The following is a 14,791-nucleotide window of genomic DNA, read 5'->3' on the forward strand; positions in this document are numbered from 1 at the left end:
AGAAATCCACCTGCCTCTGCCTCCCAAGTGCTGGGATTAAAGGCGTGCGCCACCACCGCCCGGCTGTAAATTTGATGTTTTAATGAGACTTTTTAAAGATATAATGTACTTCTATATGTGTTTTATTAGAGCATATCCAGCTACCCTGAAATCATGTGATTACATTTTCTTTCTTTTTTTTCAAGACAAGAGTTTCTCTGTATAACCCTGGCTGTCCTGGAACTTGCTCTGTAGACCAGGCTGGCCTTGAACTCAGAGAGATCCACTGCCTCTGCCTCCCAGGTGCTGGAAGTGAAGGTGTGTACCACTGCCTGGGTGTAGTTACATTTCTAACTCATTATTCCATAGACACTTTGAACCTCTAGAATGATATTGGTAAAGATAAGCGGCTTCCTCATTGTTCAGAAGGCACGCTTGCCTTGCTGGTATCTGCAGGTGATGCCAGCTCACAGGCCCGAGCACCCTCGCTTCCTTTCTCACCCCTTAGTACCCTGGTTGGTCATACCTGATCTTGCAAAGACAAAGTAGAAAAGGCTGGCACACTCTTTGCCCACTTGATGCTCATGAAGAGAAGCCTGGCAGCTGATTCACACACGGACTCAGTGGCCACTTCGTAGAGATACATTGGGGTCCCGTTCACTTCATGGGGATACTGAGAGGAGGAAGAGAGACAAATACTGCAAGTGAGGGAACCCCAGCTTTGCAAAAACAGCTGACATTTCAATGCACTGGTTAAGCGGTCAGTTGCCTTCAAACATCTCTATCTACAGAATCTGGGGACTGTTGTCTACTGGGGAGGCACGTTTGCTTTCTTTGGGGGCTGCTGTCTTCCAAAGGGGTGTCTGGTTATTCTGTCTCCTGCAGCAAAAATTTTGTTGGGCTGAGCCACGTTCCAGGCCTGGCTCCCAATTTAGACAAGAACTGCTCGCATTTGTGTAAAATAGATGAGAAAAAAGTATAAATTAATAGGCATCCCAAACACAAATATGCATGAGTATTTTTAGAAAGGATTAGTATATTATGGAAATATTTCAATTAGACATCTTAATCATTCACAGAGCATCCCCATTCATAACTGACAACATATTCATAACACTACTTTCCAGAGCTTATTATACACATCAAGGGTAAGAAAGCAATATTAAATATTGTGCGTGTGTATGTGCCCAGGTGTTTGGCTTCCCTGCAGTGTGAGGCTGCAGCTGGCCTCCTCTGGGGGGAATCCTAGGCTCTTCCCTTTCAGTGAGAGCCTTGGGAGGAATCAACTCTAGGCCTGACGTGCAGTCTCTAGGTGGCAGCCTTCCCAGGTCCGTCAGCCTGTGACCCTGCCGGTAGGATCAACCCTGGGAGTTGTTTATTGTGGGGAAGGGCCGAACAAAAAATACAGCCTTTCTAGCAGTGACTTCTTCATTGTTCTCTCTTGCGCTGAAATCGTCCAAGATTATAGATTCCGGGGCATCTCAGGAAAGCTCCTTCTCCAGGTGGAGTCAACTTCTGGTCTAGTCAGTTCTGGCCTCTGGAAGCACCCGAGGCTGCACTCTTGGATTAGACATCTCCACTCACCAACCGATTTAGCGTTCCTTAAAGATGCAGGTTTCTGGCCTCCACCCGAAATCCCCAGGAGTGTGCGTTTGCAGCTGCCCAGAGGGTGGCCTACTGTGTGTTAAACATCAGCATCTTTGGTTCAACAGGAGGAGCAGAAGCCTCAGAGCGGAGCATCTGGAAATTTCCTTCATCTTTCCCAGTCCGCGCCTCAGCTCAGAACTGAGCCTGGCTACCCCTCCCTTTGCTTAAGAGGAGTCTCTTTGGACCCAGCAAAGCCACTAACCTTGGGCGTGGGCTGAGCCAGGCTCACGAGAGTCTGCCGTTCAGGCGTGGCTGACACAGCGGCCAACTCCAGACCGTGCGGCTCCAGCTGCGTGACCGCTGTGAAGAAAGCTGGGGCTGGCAGCGCCGCGGAGGGGAAGTGCGCGGCGGCCCCATTGTCTTCCTTGTGCCCACGGAAGTAGAGGGCCACCTGTTTGCGGATGGTGGACGTCCGAGGCCCCCGCTCATGCTGCACGGCTACAGAGACAAACAGATGGACACAGGCCTGTGTTACAGGCGCGGTGACACTTGGATGAAGCGGGCTGCGGCGGCTCCATCGTCACTTATAGACCGGCAAGGTTACCAAGGGGGCAGAGGTGAAGAGGAAGAGGGCATGTGTTGCAGGGCGCTTGGGCACATTTTCCCGGCAGGGGTGGGAAGCAGGGATCTGAGATGGACAGGAGTAGGGAGATGCTCAGCGGTCCTTCCCACCTTGGATCTCAGAGAAACCAAGGACCCTCAGGGTCTCCGAAATAACAAGGTGCCCTCGCTCCCACTAACAAGAGAGGGAGATCACACGCAATCAGGGCCGCAGAGATGGATTCCCCCCACCTCCAGGTCTCCCCCACAAGTGGGTTAGGCCTTCAAGGACCCAAAAGAAAAGGACTTGAGCCCAAGGAACGCTGGGGGATGGGACAGGGGCGAGCCGAATGTGCATGGGAGACGTGACAATTACCACCAACAGTTTAAACAAACAAATTAATTCAGGCAATCTTCCACCCGCAGAGCATGACAAGTTGTCAATACACAAGTTCAACAGGTTGGACGCTCCCTCCTGCTTCCTGAGCAGGCAGAGAGAGAGAGCACTGCAGATAGGCAGAGCCTACGGAAAGGCTCACTACACCAGATCCCAGGTTCTCTTCCACCTTCTCCCTGGCCCAGGGATGTCTTTGCAAAGCCCATACCTGAGGAGGGCCGGGAAATGCAGCTTGAAGCTTTATCTAAATTCTGAACTTTTTTAAGACCCAGGTCTAGCTTGAATTTGGGCCCCCGTGTTGTGGGCAACACCCCTGAATGTCTTCCTTCCTCTTTAGCTAACCCTCCTTCTCTCTCTTCTACTCCACCTAGAAAAGGCTCTAGAAAAGCTTAGGGCCAACTCAATGGCTATACTGAAATCTCCTGTCTTCCTCTCTCTGTGATAGGAGAGTTCCACAAAGACTTGAGCAAGCAATCGTGAAATCTTAGGGAGGTTACACACGACTGCAAGAAGAGGTGAGAAACAGAGTTAGGATGCTAAGTAGGAAATATGCAACTGGGTGTGGGATTCCTGGCCGCTAGCACTGCCTTGGTGAGTGTGGTTTTGTGGCTCGAGTTTCCTGTGGCACAAGTTTCCCGTGTGAGCACGGGGCTTCCCGGAATACTGTGGGGTCAGCTGGGGACTGCTGTAGAGAGGCTAGGACTGACAGCCCGAGACCAGTTCCCGGCATCTGGAGAGGAGAGTTCTGTGGGGAAATGATTTACATGCATAGGAGTGCCATCTATTTTCTGTACATATAATTTACTTACTACCCAATCAAAATTAGAAGAATAAAAACATGTACTGATTACCATCTTTGTTCATGTTGACTTCCAAACACTTCTTCAGTCGACACGCCCTGCATTGGTTTCTGTGTGTCTTGTCTACGGGGCATCCTCCCTGAAACAGACCGCAGGCAGTCAGAGCCCCCCATAGCCCTTAGGTGGGGACCAGAACCGTCCTGGGGTGTGAGGCCCAGCATGGGGACTCTGGCCAGCCCCCAACTCAGGGCGGATGTCCAGTCACGGTGAACTGGGAGAACCTTGGGTACTACCAGGTAAGTAAGGGTCTTGGATTCCCAGGGTTGAGACAAGATCAATCCTCGACCTCAGGCTATTGGGCAAAGAGAAAGGTTTTTCCTGATTTTTGAGATCTCCTCCGGCTAAGAGAAGCAGCTCAAGAAGGAAACACTAGCCGGGCGTGCGCATATGACGTTTTTTTCAGGACCGAAGACAGCGACCTGGTCCTGAACTCAGCCTGAAGCTAGCCTGTAGCTTCTGCCTATTGCTTGCTGCCATCCTCCAAGTGAGCCCATTGATCTGATAGGTAAACCTCGACCTTACTCTTCACACCTCTAGGTCCTTTCCTTTTGTAGTTAAGCCATCCTTACACAACCACAAAGCAGAGACAACCCTGAGGTACTAAGCCTAGATCCACGGGAACAGCCATCCCCCCCCACCCCCCAATGTGAGGTGTTTAGAAGGGGAAAGGCCTGCAGAGAGAGTGTGGGGGTGGAGCTGAAAGGCAGAGGAAAATTCGGGAAGATAAGGGAGACAGTAGAGGGTAAAATAGAATGAAGAATTAGCCAATAATAGGAGGAAACAGTTGCTGCTTTACAAATATTTATCTGATAGGGATGAGCAAACAAATGTCTTATGTAATTTTATATGTGTGGGGGAGGGGAGTATAGAAAAAGAAGATTTAGCTGGAAGTGGTGGTGCACAACTTTAATCCCAGCACCAAGGGGGCAGAGACAGACAGATCTTGGTGAGACCGGGGCAGCCAGGACTACAAGGTGAGACTCTCAAAAAAACAAACAACAATAACACAACAACACCCCCCCCCAAAAAAAAAAAAAAAAAAACAGAGGTAAGGCTTCCTCCTCCCGTTTAGTTCTTTGGTGCTGGTTTTGAATGCCTGCGTCTACCACTGAGCTGTATCCCCAGGTCAAGGCGTTTGGTGACAGACTGGTGACAGACGCTTCCTCTCTGTGGTTCAGGATGACTTGAAATTTACTGTGTAGCTTAGGCTGGCCTTAAATCTGTGGTCCCCTGCTTCTCCTGGCCACCACAGCCAGCTCAGACAATGTTCCTTTTAGTCGGAGTCATCACTGGGGGGACACGTGACATATAGAGACATAATGTGTATATGTTTTGTTTGAAGTACTTCAGATGGAAGGGCTGGGAGCACCCTTCCACTGGGTAAAATTCCTAGCCTTCTGCATAAGTGCTTTATACACAGAAAAATAGTTTAATTTTGCTTCATGATTTTAAATATTCACAAACACTGAAGTTGGGATGAGTATATTTCCTTCTTGAAATATCCATAAGGAAAATTACACACAAGAAGAGCTCATCTAATTTCCTTCACCAATTAAAGTACATTGACTTGAGCTGGGGATGTAATTCACAGCGTATACTCACTGAACCAACCCAAAGCAAAATATGTTGACTTGTTTAAAAGTAAAAGTAGAGGATGTTCATAGTGACTCCTGAATGCCATCAGAGCAGTTAATAAGAAACTAACAGGGTATTTACTTAGTCTGAGGTCAAGAGAACTTGGATTTTTGGTTCCTAGAAGTCATCAGAGCATCTTTGGCCAGTAGTAAAATAGCTCAGTGTAAAGACTTTATGTTTATATTTATTTATATGTAGTTGATAAATGTCCAACTGGGATGATATCTTCCCAGTATCTTGATAAACACTTAAAGCCAAAATGTCTTGAGTGGGTTTTCGGTCCCATCAAATGTTCGTAAGGATCTGGAGCCAGTGAGAAGGAAGAGGAGCCTCAATCTGAGCTTTTTTCCTTTTGCCAAGGAAAGGACACAGGCCTGATGGGCTTGCTATCAGTCACCGTGGACAGGTATACGTGCCTTGGAGCTAAGGACCACCTCCCTGGAAGCACGACACCTCAGATTCCCAATTCTGTCTGTTAGATACACACATGTGTCAGATGTATAAGATGATGTGGCCTGGCGTGGCGACCCACACCTGAGGTTGAAGGAAGATCATGAGTTTCAAGCCAGCCTAGGCTACAGACCAAGACCTCCCAACAACAGCAGCAGCAACAGTATTCTAGGTAGACACCTGGCACTCTACAGAATCTCAGACCTATGGAGCTTCTGGGATACAATCCTATGTGTGTATATCATGCACTACAGGTGAGCTAGACGCCAAGAACCCAAAAAAGCAGGTAAGGGAGTTGCAGAGGTCAAAATAACTTATCTACCCGCACAGGTCTTCCAGTGTGTGCTGCCACTCAACATCTATCAGGAATGGGTAAGAGCAAATGTTCCATCTGAACAAGAACTCACAATAATTCACTAGTACCCGATGACTCTGTGAGCTGATGTGTGTCCTATACATTAACAAGTGGGTGTTTCTCATCACTTTGGTTACCAGAGGATGCCTCCTGACTAAAGAACTCTTGGGAGTCTGGGAGGAGTGAAGGGGAGGCTTCTATGTAAAGATGTGTGGAGCCAGAAGGCTGACCACTTAGGTTGACATGAGCCTCTGACCTGGGGATGGAGTTAGCTCTGGTTGGAAGCTATAGCTGGTCTCAGCTCATTCCCTAACTGCCCTGTGTCTAGGAGATAGGTCAGCCCCTGCCAGACGGAAATGCAACTTGGCAGGTTCCTCCCGTAAGCAGAAAAGGAAGAATCGAGGACAACTTGATTAGGATCCTAACTTCCTCTGAGACTTCTGTCCTAGCCAACCCTGAACCTTTCTGAATCCTTACACGGCCTACTTCCAGGGAAGCCCTACGTCCTCAGAGCCAAAAGGACCCAGCATCTGCTGGGCTTTTGACTAGCCAGTGTTCACTCAGTGGTCTTAGACTGAGCTTGACTGCTGCTAAGAGTGGGGATGCAAGGGCCGGGCAGCCTAATAGGCTGCTCGCATGCTTCTGCTTGTTTCCTTGAGTTCTCTGGGCACGCCTTCAGCCCGGGTGTGAGCCTTTGCTCAGTGTCAAAACGTGACCAAGAGAAACCGTGGGAGTTCTGATTCTCTCCTGTAAACTCATTTGCCTTCCCTAACCTAATCTGGCCTTTCCAGAGCCAAAGGGCCACCCAAAGTTGAGACGGAGAAGGGAAGAGGACGGAGGTCAGGGGATTCAGAGGCAGCCTTGGAAGAAATAGGGGGTGGGTGCCGAGGACGCAGAGGGGAGCCGCGCAGCTCAACCCTGGCTGTACCTGGTTTCCAGACTTGCAGACATAGGTCCTATTCCTTCGGATGCTCCTCTTGAAGAATCCAGAGCAGCCGTCGCAAGCGTAGACCCCGTAGTGCTTCCCGGAGCTGCGGTCACCACACACTTTGCAAGGGATATCTAAAATGCGGCCTGAAAGACCGGGGAGAGAGGGAGCGCGGGGAGGAGATGGAGGAAAGGGGAGAGGGGGAGAGAGATGCTAAGCAATCTGACCTCTGAGGGGATTAGCATCGGAGCTGCGGTAAAAGCAAATAATGAAGAGATTTTATAGCCAAACTTTTTTTCCCTGAGCAAGTGTCAGCTTCCTACAATGAGCATTATTCATGCACCGCTACATGTATTTGGGTCTCCTCTAATCGCCGAGACCCATTTTGGAATAAAAGATTACAGCAGGCCCGGGCAGCAGCTCTGCCCGCCGCTGCCTTTCTGCTCCGCCGAAAGTTTGGCTGCCTCCCTCCTCTGCTCTTGCATTTAACAGAGGGAAAAAAAAAGTTGTTAGTGAGCGGCGCAAGGAGACAAACTTGAAATGTAAAAGGGAAAAAGAAGAAAAACAAACACGACTGGAACCGGGGGTTGGCAGCTGGAAGGCAATCGAGCTTTCTCTGCGCTGAGCCCGGCAGTTGTTATTATTAGGTTTATTATTGTGATGCTAATACTCAGATTATTAATGATAATAAGGGTAGTGGTAATTGCCCAACTTTCTTTTTACCTATGGAAAAAAAATGCTTAGTGCTACGAGTTTGAGAAATTATTTCTTTCAGGAAAAAAAAAAGTTGAGGGGGAGGGAAGTAACCGGTCTGAGCAAGAGTAGAGATATCCCATTGGTGGCCTTCTAGTTGGTAGTCACCTCTCCCCCTTTACCCCCAAGTCCTTTCCGTTGAAACGCTGGTCTCTTCCCTTCACCCCCTTAGTTAGTGGTGGCTTCTGCAGTTTTTTTCTGCAGCTGGAGGAAGGGGGGGTTGGTTTTGTTTTTTTGAATGGCTCTAATTTGTCTGGGATTGCTACCCACGCAGGAGAACTTTGCCTGGACTCTCCAAGCCTGGCGGCCTAGGGTGTGTTAGGAAGTGAGCGCTAGGAAAGGGTGCGTGTTTTCTCTCAAGCTTGAGTCCAACAAGTGCCTGAATCGAGCTACAGACGAAGACAAATTCCCGGAAACAATGGGAATATTTATAAAAGTGTTAACATCATATATATATATATATATATATATATATATATATATATATATATATATATATATATTCAACAACAATTAACACCCGATTGTTCCATCGCTACGGGTCAAAGGCATTCCAACCCCGGACTAGGCGATCTCGGGCCTCGTGGGAACCCCACAGCCGCTCCCGGAGCACCCACATTCGGGGCGGGAGAGGCAGCGGTGGGAAGCTGAGCCGGCAGAGCTGGGGAGGCGAGGGCGCTGTCTTCGGAGGCCCCCACGCGAGGGAAGCAGGAACTTAACTGGGGAACCCCCCCCCCCAGGCGCCGGGGATGGCTTGCACTCCGGGCCCTGGCCTCCTCCTCAGGTGGAGGGGGGGAGTGCGGGGGACCCGGCAGGGGGAGGTCGGTAAGGACCCGGCTCAGCCGGGGTAATTACAACCCCGCCGCAGCACCTGCCTACAGAGCCACCAGTGACCCGTCAAAAAGAGTAGCATGGGAATTCGGACGGCGACAAAGGCTGGCGGGGGAGGCGTTCAGCGTTGCGGCCACCGCTTCGGGCGCCCCCTCTCCCGCAGGGCAAGAGCGGAGATTGGGTTGGGGAAGGGAGGGGCTGGGGTGACTCAAGTGTGGGTCTTGTCCTTCACCCCCTGGGGCCTGTCACTTCTCCCCCAAGCAACTCACGGTCGCGCCTGGACCGCGCGGCCACCAGCTCTGCTGCGCGGCACTCCCTATGGAAACAGTGAACGTGGAGCTCAGATCTTCCAAAGTTCTCTTCCCTCTGGTCGCTTGGGGCCCCCTATTTAGGGCTCAGAAGCACTGTCGCCCCAGCTGCCCCTCTCTTCCCGGCGACACTGAGGGTGAACCCGAAGGGGAAGCAGTGGTGAGCCCTCTTACCCAGACTTCCCATCCAGATTGGAGCCTAGGGTCACATCTTTCTGGAGAACCGGGTATAGCCAGAAGACTAGCTCAGGGTGGTTGACCCCTTTCTGGCTCATCGGTTAGGATGCCCGATTGTCACCACTTGGGCTTGCCTTGTTTAAGGGCTGACTTTCCCCATCCATTCAGAGGAGAGCCAGAGAGCTGGGCTGGGGCGGGGCACAGAAGGGAGGGAAGCGAAAATTCCAGGGCATAGAGGGTCGACGCCCCAGACTCCGCCACCCAGCCACGTTAAGGTGACTTGGGGTCACAGACAAGCTGGTTGACTGCGGCGGAGCTCTTCTCTTTTAGCAAGCCGAGCGAGCTAAGACGTGAGTCAAGCGAGTTTCCTGAGGCTGGAAGACGGTTCTTAACTTCCCTCCGCAGGGGGTCCCCTCGGGGCTTTTTGTGTGTCATAATTGCCTAAAGATATATGGCAGCTTCGATTACTGTAATTACCATCAGAGGCTGTTGAAAGAAGTTAGTCTGGGCTGCAAGGGTGACTGGCCAGGGTCTCGGTACCACCCAGGCGGGGATCCGGGTAACAAGGCTCTGCTCTCTAGCCGGGCGAGCAAGAGGAAGACCTCCCAGCCCCGCAGGGCCCACACCCGCCCCTGCTCAGAGCCCCTCACTGCCTGGGCCGCAGGGCCATAGAGCTTCCGCTGGCCGCAGCCAGGGTCTGAAAACCTAGATGAAGCGGCACTTTTCCCTCACCCAGAGAGCAAATTCTTCAGAGCCATCCGGCCCTGACTGGAGCCTCCAGGCCTCCCAGGCCAATCTCCAAGGCTTGATAAGTTAGAAAACTCAAGTTTCCCCCAGGAAGTGCCTTCGCACGTCATGTGCCCACCCTGACTCCCAAATCCGGAGTCTGCCAGCGTCTGTCTAGCTCACTGAGCCCGGGTGCAGAGCTGAACGCCGAGCTTCGCACCCACTCTTTCTCTCGCCTCCCTCGAGACCCCACTTTTCAAGTTCGCTGGAACTTTCGAGCTTCAAAAGAGCAAAGCTCCTCGAAAATCTCAGCGACAGCTTTGGCTGTTCCAGGGTGAACGCGCCAGGAGGTCTCCCAGGCCCTTCCACCTTGCTGTTTGCAATGCAAGTTTGTAAAGCAGCGGGCATGGCCGCCTCCTGGTTAAGACACTCACCCAGATTTTTTTTTTTTCCTGAGCCTGCACTACTTTCCAGAGCTCAGAACAGCCAGGGCAAGGCTAGGCCAAGGCTAATGGGGACCGTGGTCCTGCCCGAGAGTCGGTTGTGCACTGAAGCTGTGGTGAAGGTTCCCTCCCTCGGCCCTAGCTCAGGAACGTTTTCCTTTTCCTTTCCTTTCTTTTTCTTTTCTCTTTTTGTTGACGTTCACTTTACTCTAATTTTCAAACTCAGCACCCAGATCAAAACAAACGCACAAAATGAAAACACAAGCTACTTCTTACGGGGGAGAGAGGTGGAGGCGGGAATTGCATCCGTCCTAAGTGAGACTTCATTATCAGTCCCCAGAAGTAACCAAGACTCTTCCAACTTTCAAAGACCCTGGACAATGAGGGCGAGTGAAGGGGGAGGGGGCGGGAAGGAACTCACAGAGAGCGCCAAAAATGTTATTGGGGGGGAGGGCGGGAACTACACTGGTGGCTGGAGGGCTCCAGGGTGTGCGCACTATACTCAGAGTCTAGAACTCAGGGGCAGCCTCCGGCCTGTGGAAGGAGGGAACTAGAAAGCCCCGGGGAGACTGGAGCACCGTGGAGGCGCCTTCCACGCCGGCTCAGGCCTACGCACTCCCAGGTTCTGCGGATGCTGTGCTCGCACACGCACAGCTGCGCTGCACTCGTGTCTCTGGAGGTCAGCAGAGGTCCCCGGCAGCAGTGCGGTCTATAGGAGAGGAAACTGGAAGAAGCAGCGCCGGGAGTGAGCAGGCCACAGACTGCTGCCGGTGCTGGGCTTGGGCTCGGAAAGTCCTTGGGATTAGGGATTTGGTCCTCTCTTTGCTAGACTGGCTCGCCATACTTTACATTCCCCAGTTATGACCTACGGCGGATTTAGGATTAAGGAAAATGTGACTTTTAAATGGTTTCTGCTTCCCGGTTTCGCAGGATTATTTGAAAGAGCTGGAAACGGGGTGCAAAGCATTCCATTCGAAATCCGCTTTCTGCAGAGTCGCTTCTGCGCGCTGCAGCTCCCGAGTTCTTGAGCCGCTGCGTTATTGTGCGGCCGCCTGGAGCTGCGGCCCAGTTCCCGCCCCCGGCTCACCCCTCCCACCCTCGGCACCTGCAGCTAAATAGAAACCGCTCTCAGGACGGACCGGTGGGCTGCCCCGGGTCGCCACCTTCCTCACCCACCGGCGAGACCGGGAAGAGCTAGCATCCAGAAGCAACGAAATTGCTCTCCTAGTTGCACGAAACGCGCCAACGCAACAGTCTAAGAGAGCTAGGCCAACGGACACACAAGCCCGAGAGAGTCCCGCTCTGGGGCTCCAATTCAGGGCTCCCAGCAGGACCACCCCGACTCCCAGCCTGCCCTCCCCAGGCCACGCGCCGGGACCCCGCGGCTGCCCGAGAGGTACCCACTTGTTGATCCGGCAGGCTTGCTCATGCTGGCGGTCCCGGGGCGCAGCGGTTGGTGGGCACTGCCGGACTCCCGGCCCACGGCGCCCACGTCGCAGCCGGCCGCCGCCGCTCTCCAGCCGCCCTCCAGCCTGCGAGGCTCCCGGGCGGGACAGACAGGTGGCTGGCTATTTGTCCCGCGCTGCCCTGCTCTCCCGGGCGCTCAGAATTCGTTCCACAGTGGAAATGGAAGCATCCTTAAGTTTCTTTCCCGGCTCTAGCAAAACTGCAGCTTCTGGGGATGCGGCTTGAGGTGGACACAGTCTCGAACAGACAGATGGAGAGATGGACAGGCAGGCTTGAAGAGGGAGTATTGAAGGACAGAGATGGAGACGCGGAAATGGTCTTCCTACGGAGCAACGAGGGCGAACTTCCCCTCTCTCCCCATGCCTGGTACTGTTTCCAATCTCTCCCTCCACCCGGGCGTGCAGAGGGGGCAGCTCTCTGCAGACCGCCGATCTCCCGTGGGAAGACGAAAATCACAGCCGCTGTCTCAGAGGCAGAGAAGCTCGTCGCTGCCGGAGCCCGGGCGCCGAGAGGGGAAGCTAGATTGCTGGGAGGTCTTTCAAGGGAAGAGGTGGCCAGATGCGAGTTTCCGGGGACAGCCGCGCACGCAGCGGCGAAGGGTCCCCGAAGTTCATTACCCTGTGACTTTGTGCCTGTCGCTGCGGGCCGGGTCTCTGGTAATATCTCCAGTAGCGCTCTGACAGGCAGCCGCGGGGAGGGGAATAGGGCGTCCCTGGCCCACTTAGCTTTTCCCCCAACTCCTGGCGGGGTCTGACGTCAGCCATGTGCGGGGAGGAGATGGGAAGAGGGAGGGGGTTAAATGCTAATGATATTAATGAACCTCCAAGCGGCTCCCAAAGAAAATGCAAGCGCTCTCGGAGCTGACGAGTTAAGAGTGTGAATGCGAGCGAGCGGCTCCGTGCGTGCGTGATGGTGAGGACGGAGCCGCTCTTGTAATAAAAAAAAAATATGAATTTTTATATTTCACGGCAAGGGAGGAGGGGAGGGGTGACGGGGCTCTCTCAAAACGCTTTTCCCCTCTCTCCAGAATGCCAGACACATAGATTCATGGAAGATATTGGGTAGCTGTGTCTGTGTGTGATTGTGCGCGCCCGGACATGGCCATGTGAGTTGGTTCATTGTTGGTCCCGTGCCCCTTCTGTTGGGTAAAACTTGGATCTGGCCCGAGGTGAGTAATTTATTCATTTTGCAACTATCTATGGAAAGCCAGAGCTGAGGTCGCGGTGCGCGGTCTTGGGGACTGGGCTGAGGTCTTGCGGTCCCTCGGCCTTGGCGTGACGGGTTTGGGCACCGCCGCGGGGAGGGCTTCGCCAGCGTCCTGCAGGCAAAAGCGGCCAACCCGGGGCTGGCGGAGTCCCTCTCGCCTCCATTACGAGCACTGAGCGGCTGGAAGGCAAAACCTTCCCTCTTGCGGTTGGTGCCCAGCGGGCGTCGCTGGCTTCCCCTGCAGGCCTGGGGACTCTGAAGAGCTCCGCCACCTTCCTCCCCACCCGGGTCGCCTACCCCGAAATCCTAGAGCTCTCTGGTGTCTTGGTCGTGGCGCGGCGCGGGGACAGCGCGCGCCGAGGGCGCGGTGATCTCCGATCTCTAAGAGATTAATTCTATTTAAGCTCCCTCGGCCGCTTGAACTTGTAGAACAAGAGATTGCCAGCCTCTCCTCAGGGCGTGGGCCCGGCGGGGGTCAGAGGTCACGCCTCCAGCTCTCCAGACCGAATTGCAGGCTGGGGGGCTGGCGCTCCTCTTGGTCGCTAGCCCACCCTCGCCGCAGCTCCCTCCTCACCCGGCCGCAGTGTGCTCGCAGCGCCTGCTGGCGTCCCCCTTGTGCCGGATTGGCCCTGCAGATCCAAGGCCCGGGTCCCAACCCGCATGAGCTGTACGCTCATGTCTGAGGCCGCAGCACGTGAATGCAACTTTCCCGGATTGCCCGAGCCTGGGAGGCAAAGAACCGCGAGCGCCACACACAGCAACTACCGGGCTCGCGGCCAGGACACCCGGAACAACCGAGAGGCGGTGACTGTGTCCCTTACCACCTCTCCTTTATGGTCTTTCAGACTAGGACGAGTATAGGGTATGGTGGGAATTTTTCGATGACAAGGTGGGAAATTAACATTTTTTTTTTGGACAGCCAACTTGGGTTACCAGCAAGCTCTGGCACAGCTTAAACTCGAACTCGCGGTGTGCAGAGAGGAAAGTCATTTCCAGCTAGGGTTTTAGAGACAGGGTGCCAGGCTCGGCTTTGGGTCTTCGGGTCTAGCTCTTACCAGAAATCCAATTGATGCTGCCGGCATCCAACCCCACCAACACGATGTGGAGGCAGAAGGGGCGCTTGGTCAAGGACAAAGGACTTCAAGTGGAACTAATTTGCCACGGGCAAAGATGTGGGCAAGTGGTGGTGGGAACTAAACACGGACTTGTCTTCAGGGAGAAGTTTAAGGATTTGTGGACGGGAAAAGAACCAGGGGTTTTTCAGGTACCCACTCTGGAAGGTAGAAGGACTTGGCTGCCCTGGATTCCAAACGACTCCTGACTCCTCGTGTAATGCCTGCTGACTCATTTACAGACACCAAAACTTGTGAAAAATACTCCCAAACTCGGCACAGTTGTCCCCAATCAAAATTGGAATGTTCTTTCTCCAGCCACTAACTAACTCTTAATCGAACTAGGTGCCAAGAAGCCCACTAAACAGACACGGTTGCACACACCCCACCCCCACCCCACACCGAGAGAACTATCCAATTCTGGCAAAAGCCACAGGGGCTACCCACCCCTCAGCATATGCGTTCTGCATTCTGGGCGCCCGAATGTAATTATCCGCGCGCTTTGCATAATTCACAATACAGTTCTGAAATCATCATTGATGACTTTCTGGCATGATTGCTTCGGTGGTAAAGGCAGCGACTAGCTCCAGAATAGGCTGGCGGGCTTAGGATTGTACAGCACCTAGATCCGAGGAGAAGCCCAGGGGCTGGCTGGCCTCTGCTCACGCCAACCAGCTGAAGGCCACAGGGACCCTGGCTCTAAACTTTGGAAAACTGAAGCTAATTGGGACACAGCTCAAAGAAAAATCTTTAGCAGAGCAAAGACTGACTTCATTTCCCATCCACTGGCCTCAACACGCTGCCCGCCTAATAGGAGGTGCCACAGAATGTGGGAAAGAAAGGAGTCCTTGGCAGACTTCCCGAGGGGCCTGCCTGAGGCGCAGCGAGGAAACCAGAGAGTGGGAAATCAGATCCCGCCCATCTAGCTGTGTAGCCTTAAGCAAGTGACTAGACCTCTCTGACCTTCAGACTGTTAG

At 53.1% G+C, this 14,791-nt stretch overlaps 1 protein-coding gene across 1 annotated transcript in view; it reads right to left on the reverse strand.

The window, feature by feature from the left end:
* Nr2e1 (nuclear receptor subfamily 2 group E member 1) overlaps positions 1-13,837 on the reverse strand; it is a 22,324-nt gene extending 8,487 nt beyond the window's left edge. Inside the window, exons 1-6 of the mRNA XM_031347963.1 lie at positions 13,758-13,837; positions 11,434-12,246; positions 6,792-6,937; positions 3,415-3,502; positions 1,829-2,064; positions 506-652 (exon numbers count right to left, since the gene is read on the reverse strand). Coding sequence (XP_031203823.1) covers positions 506-652; positions 1,829-2,064; positions 3,415-3,502; positions 6,792-6,937; positions 11,434-11,458 — 642 coding nt within the window. The 5' untranslated portion in view covers positions 11,459-12,246; positions 13,758-13,837. The remainder of the gene's footprint in view (positions 1-505; positions 653-1,828; positions 2,065-3,414; positions 3,503-6,791; positions 6,938-11,433; positions 12,247-13,757) is intronic.
* Between the last annotated feature and the right edge of the window lie 954 nt (positions 13,838-14,791).

This window comes from Mastomys coucha, unplaced genomic scaffold (assembly GCF_008632895.1).
Source record: "Mastomys coucha isolate ucsf_1 unplaced genomic scaffold, UCSF_Mcou_1 pScaffold3, whole genome shotgun sequence".
NCBI classification, from domain to species: Eukaryota; Metazoa; Chordata; class Mammalia; order Rodentia; family Muridae; genus Mastomys; species Mastomys coucha.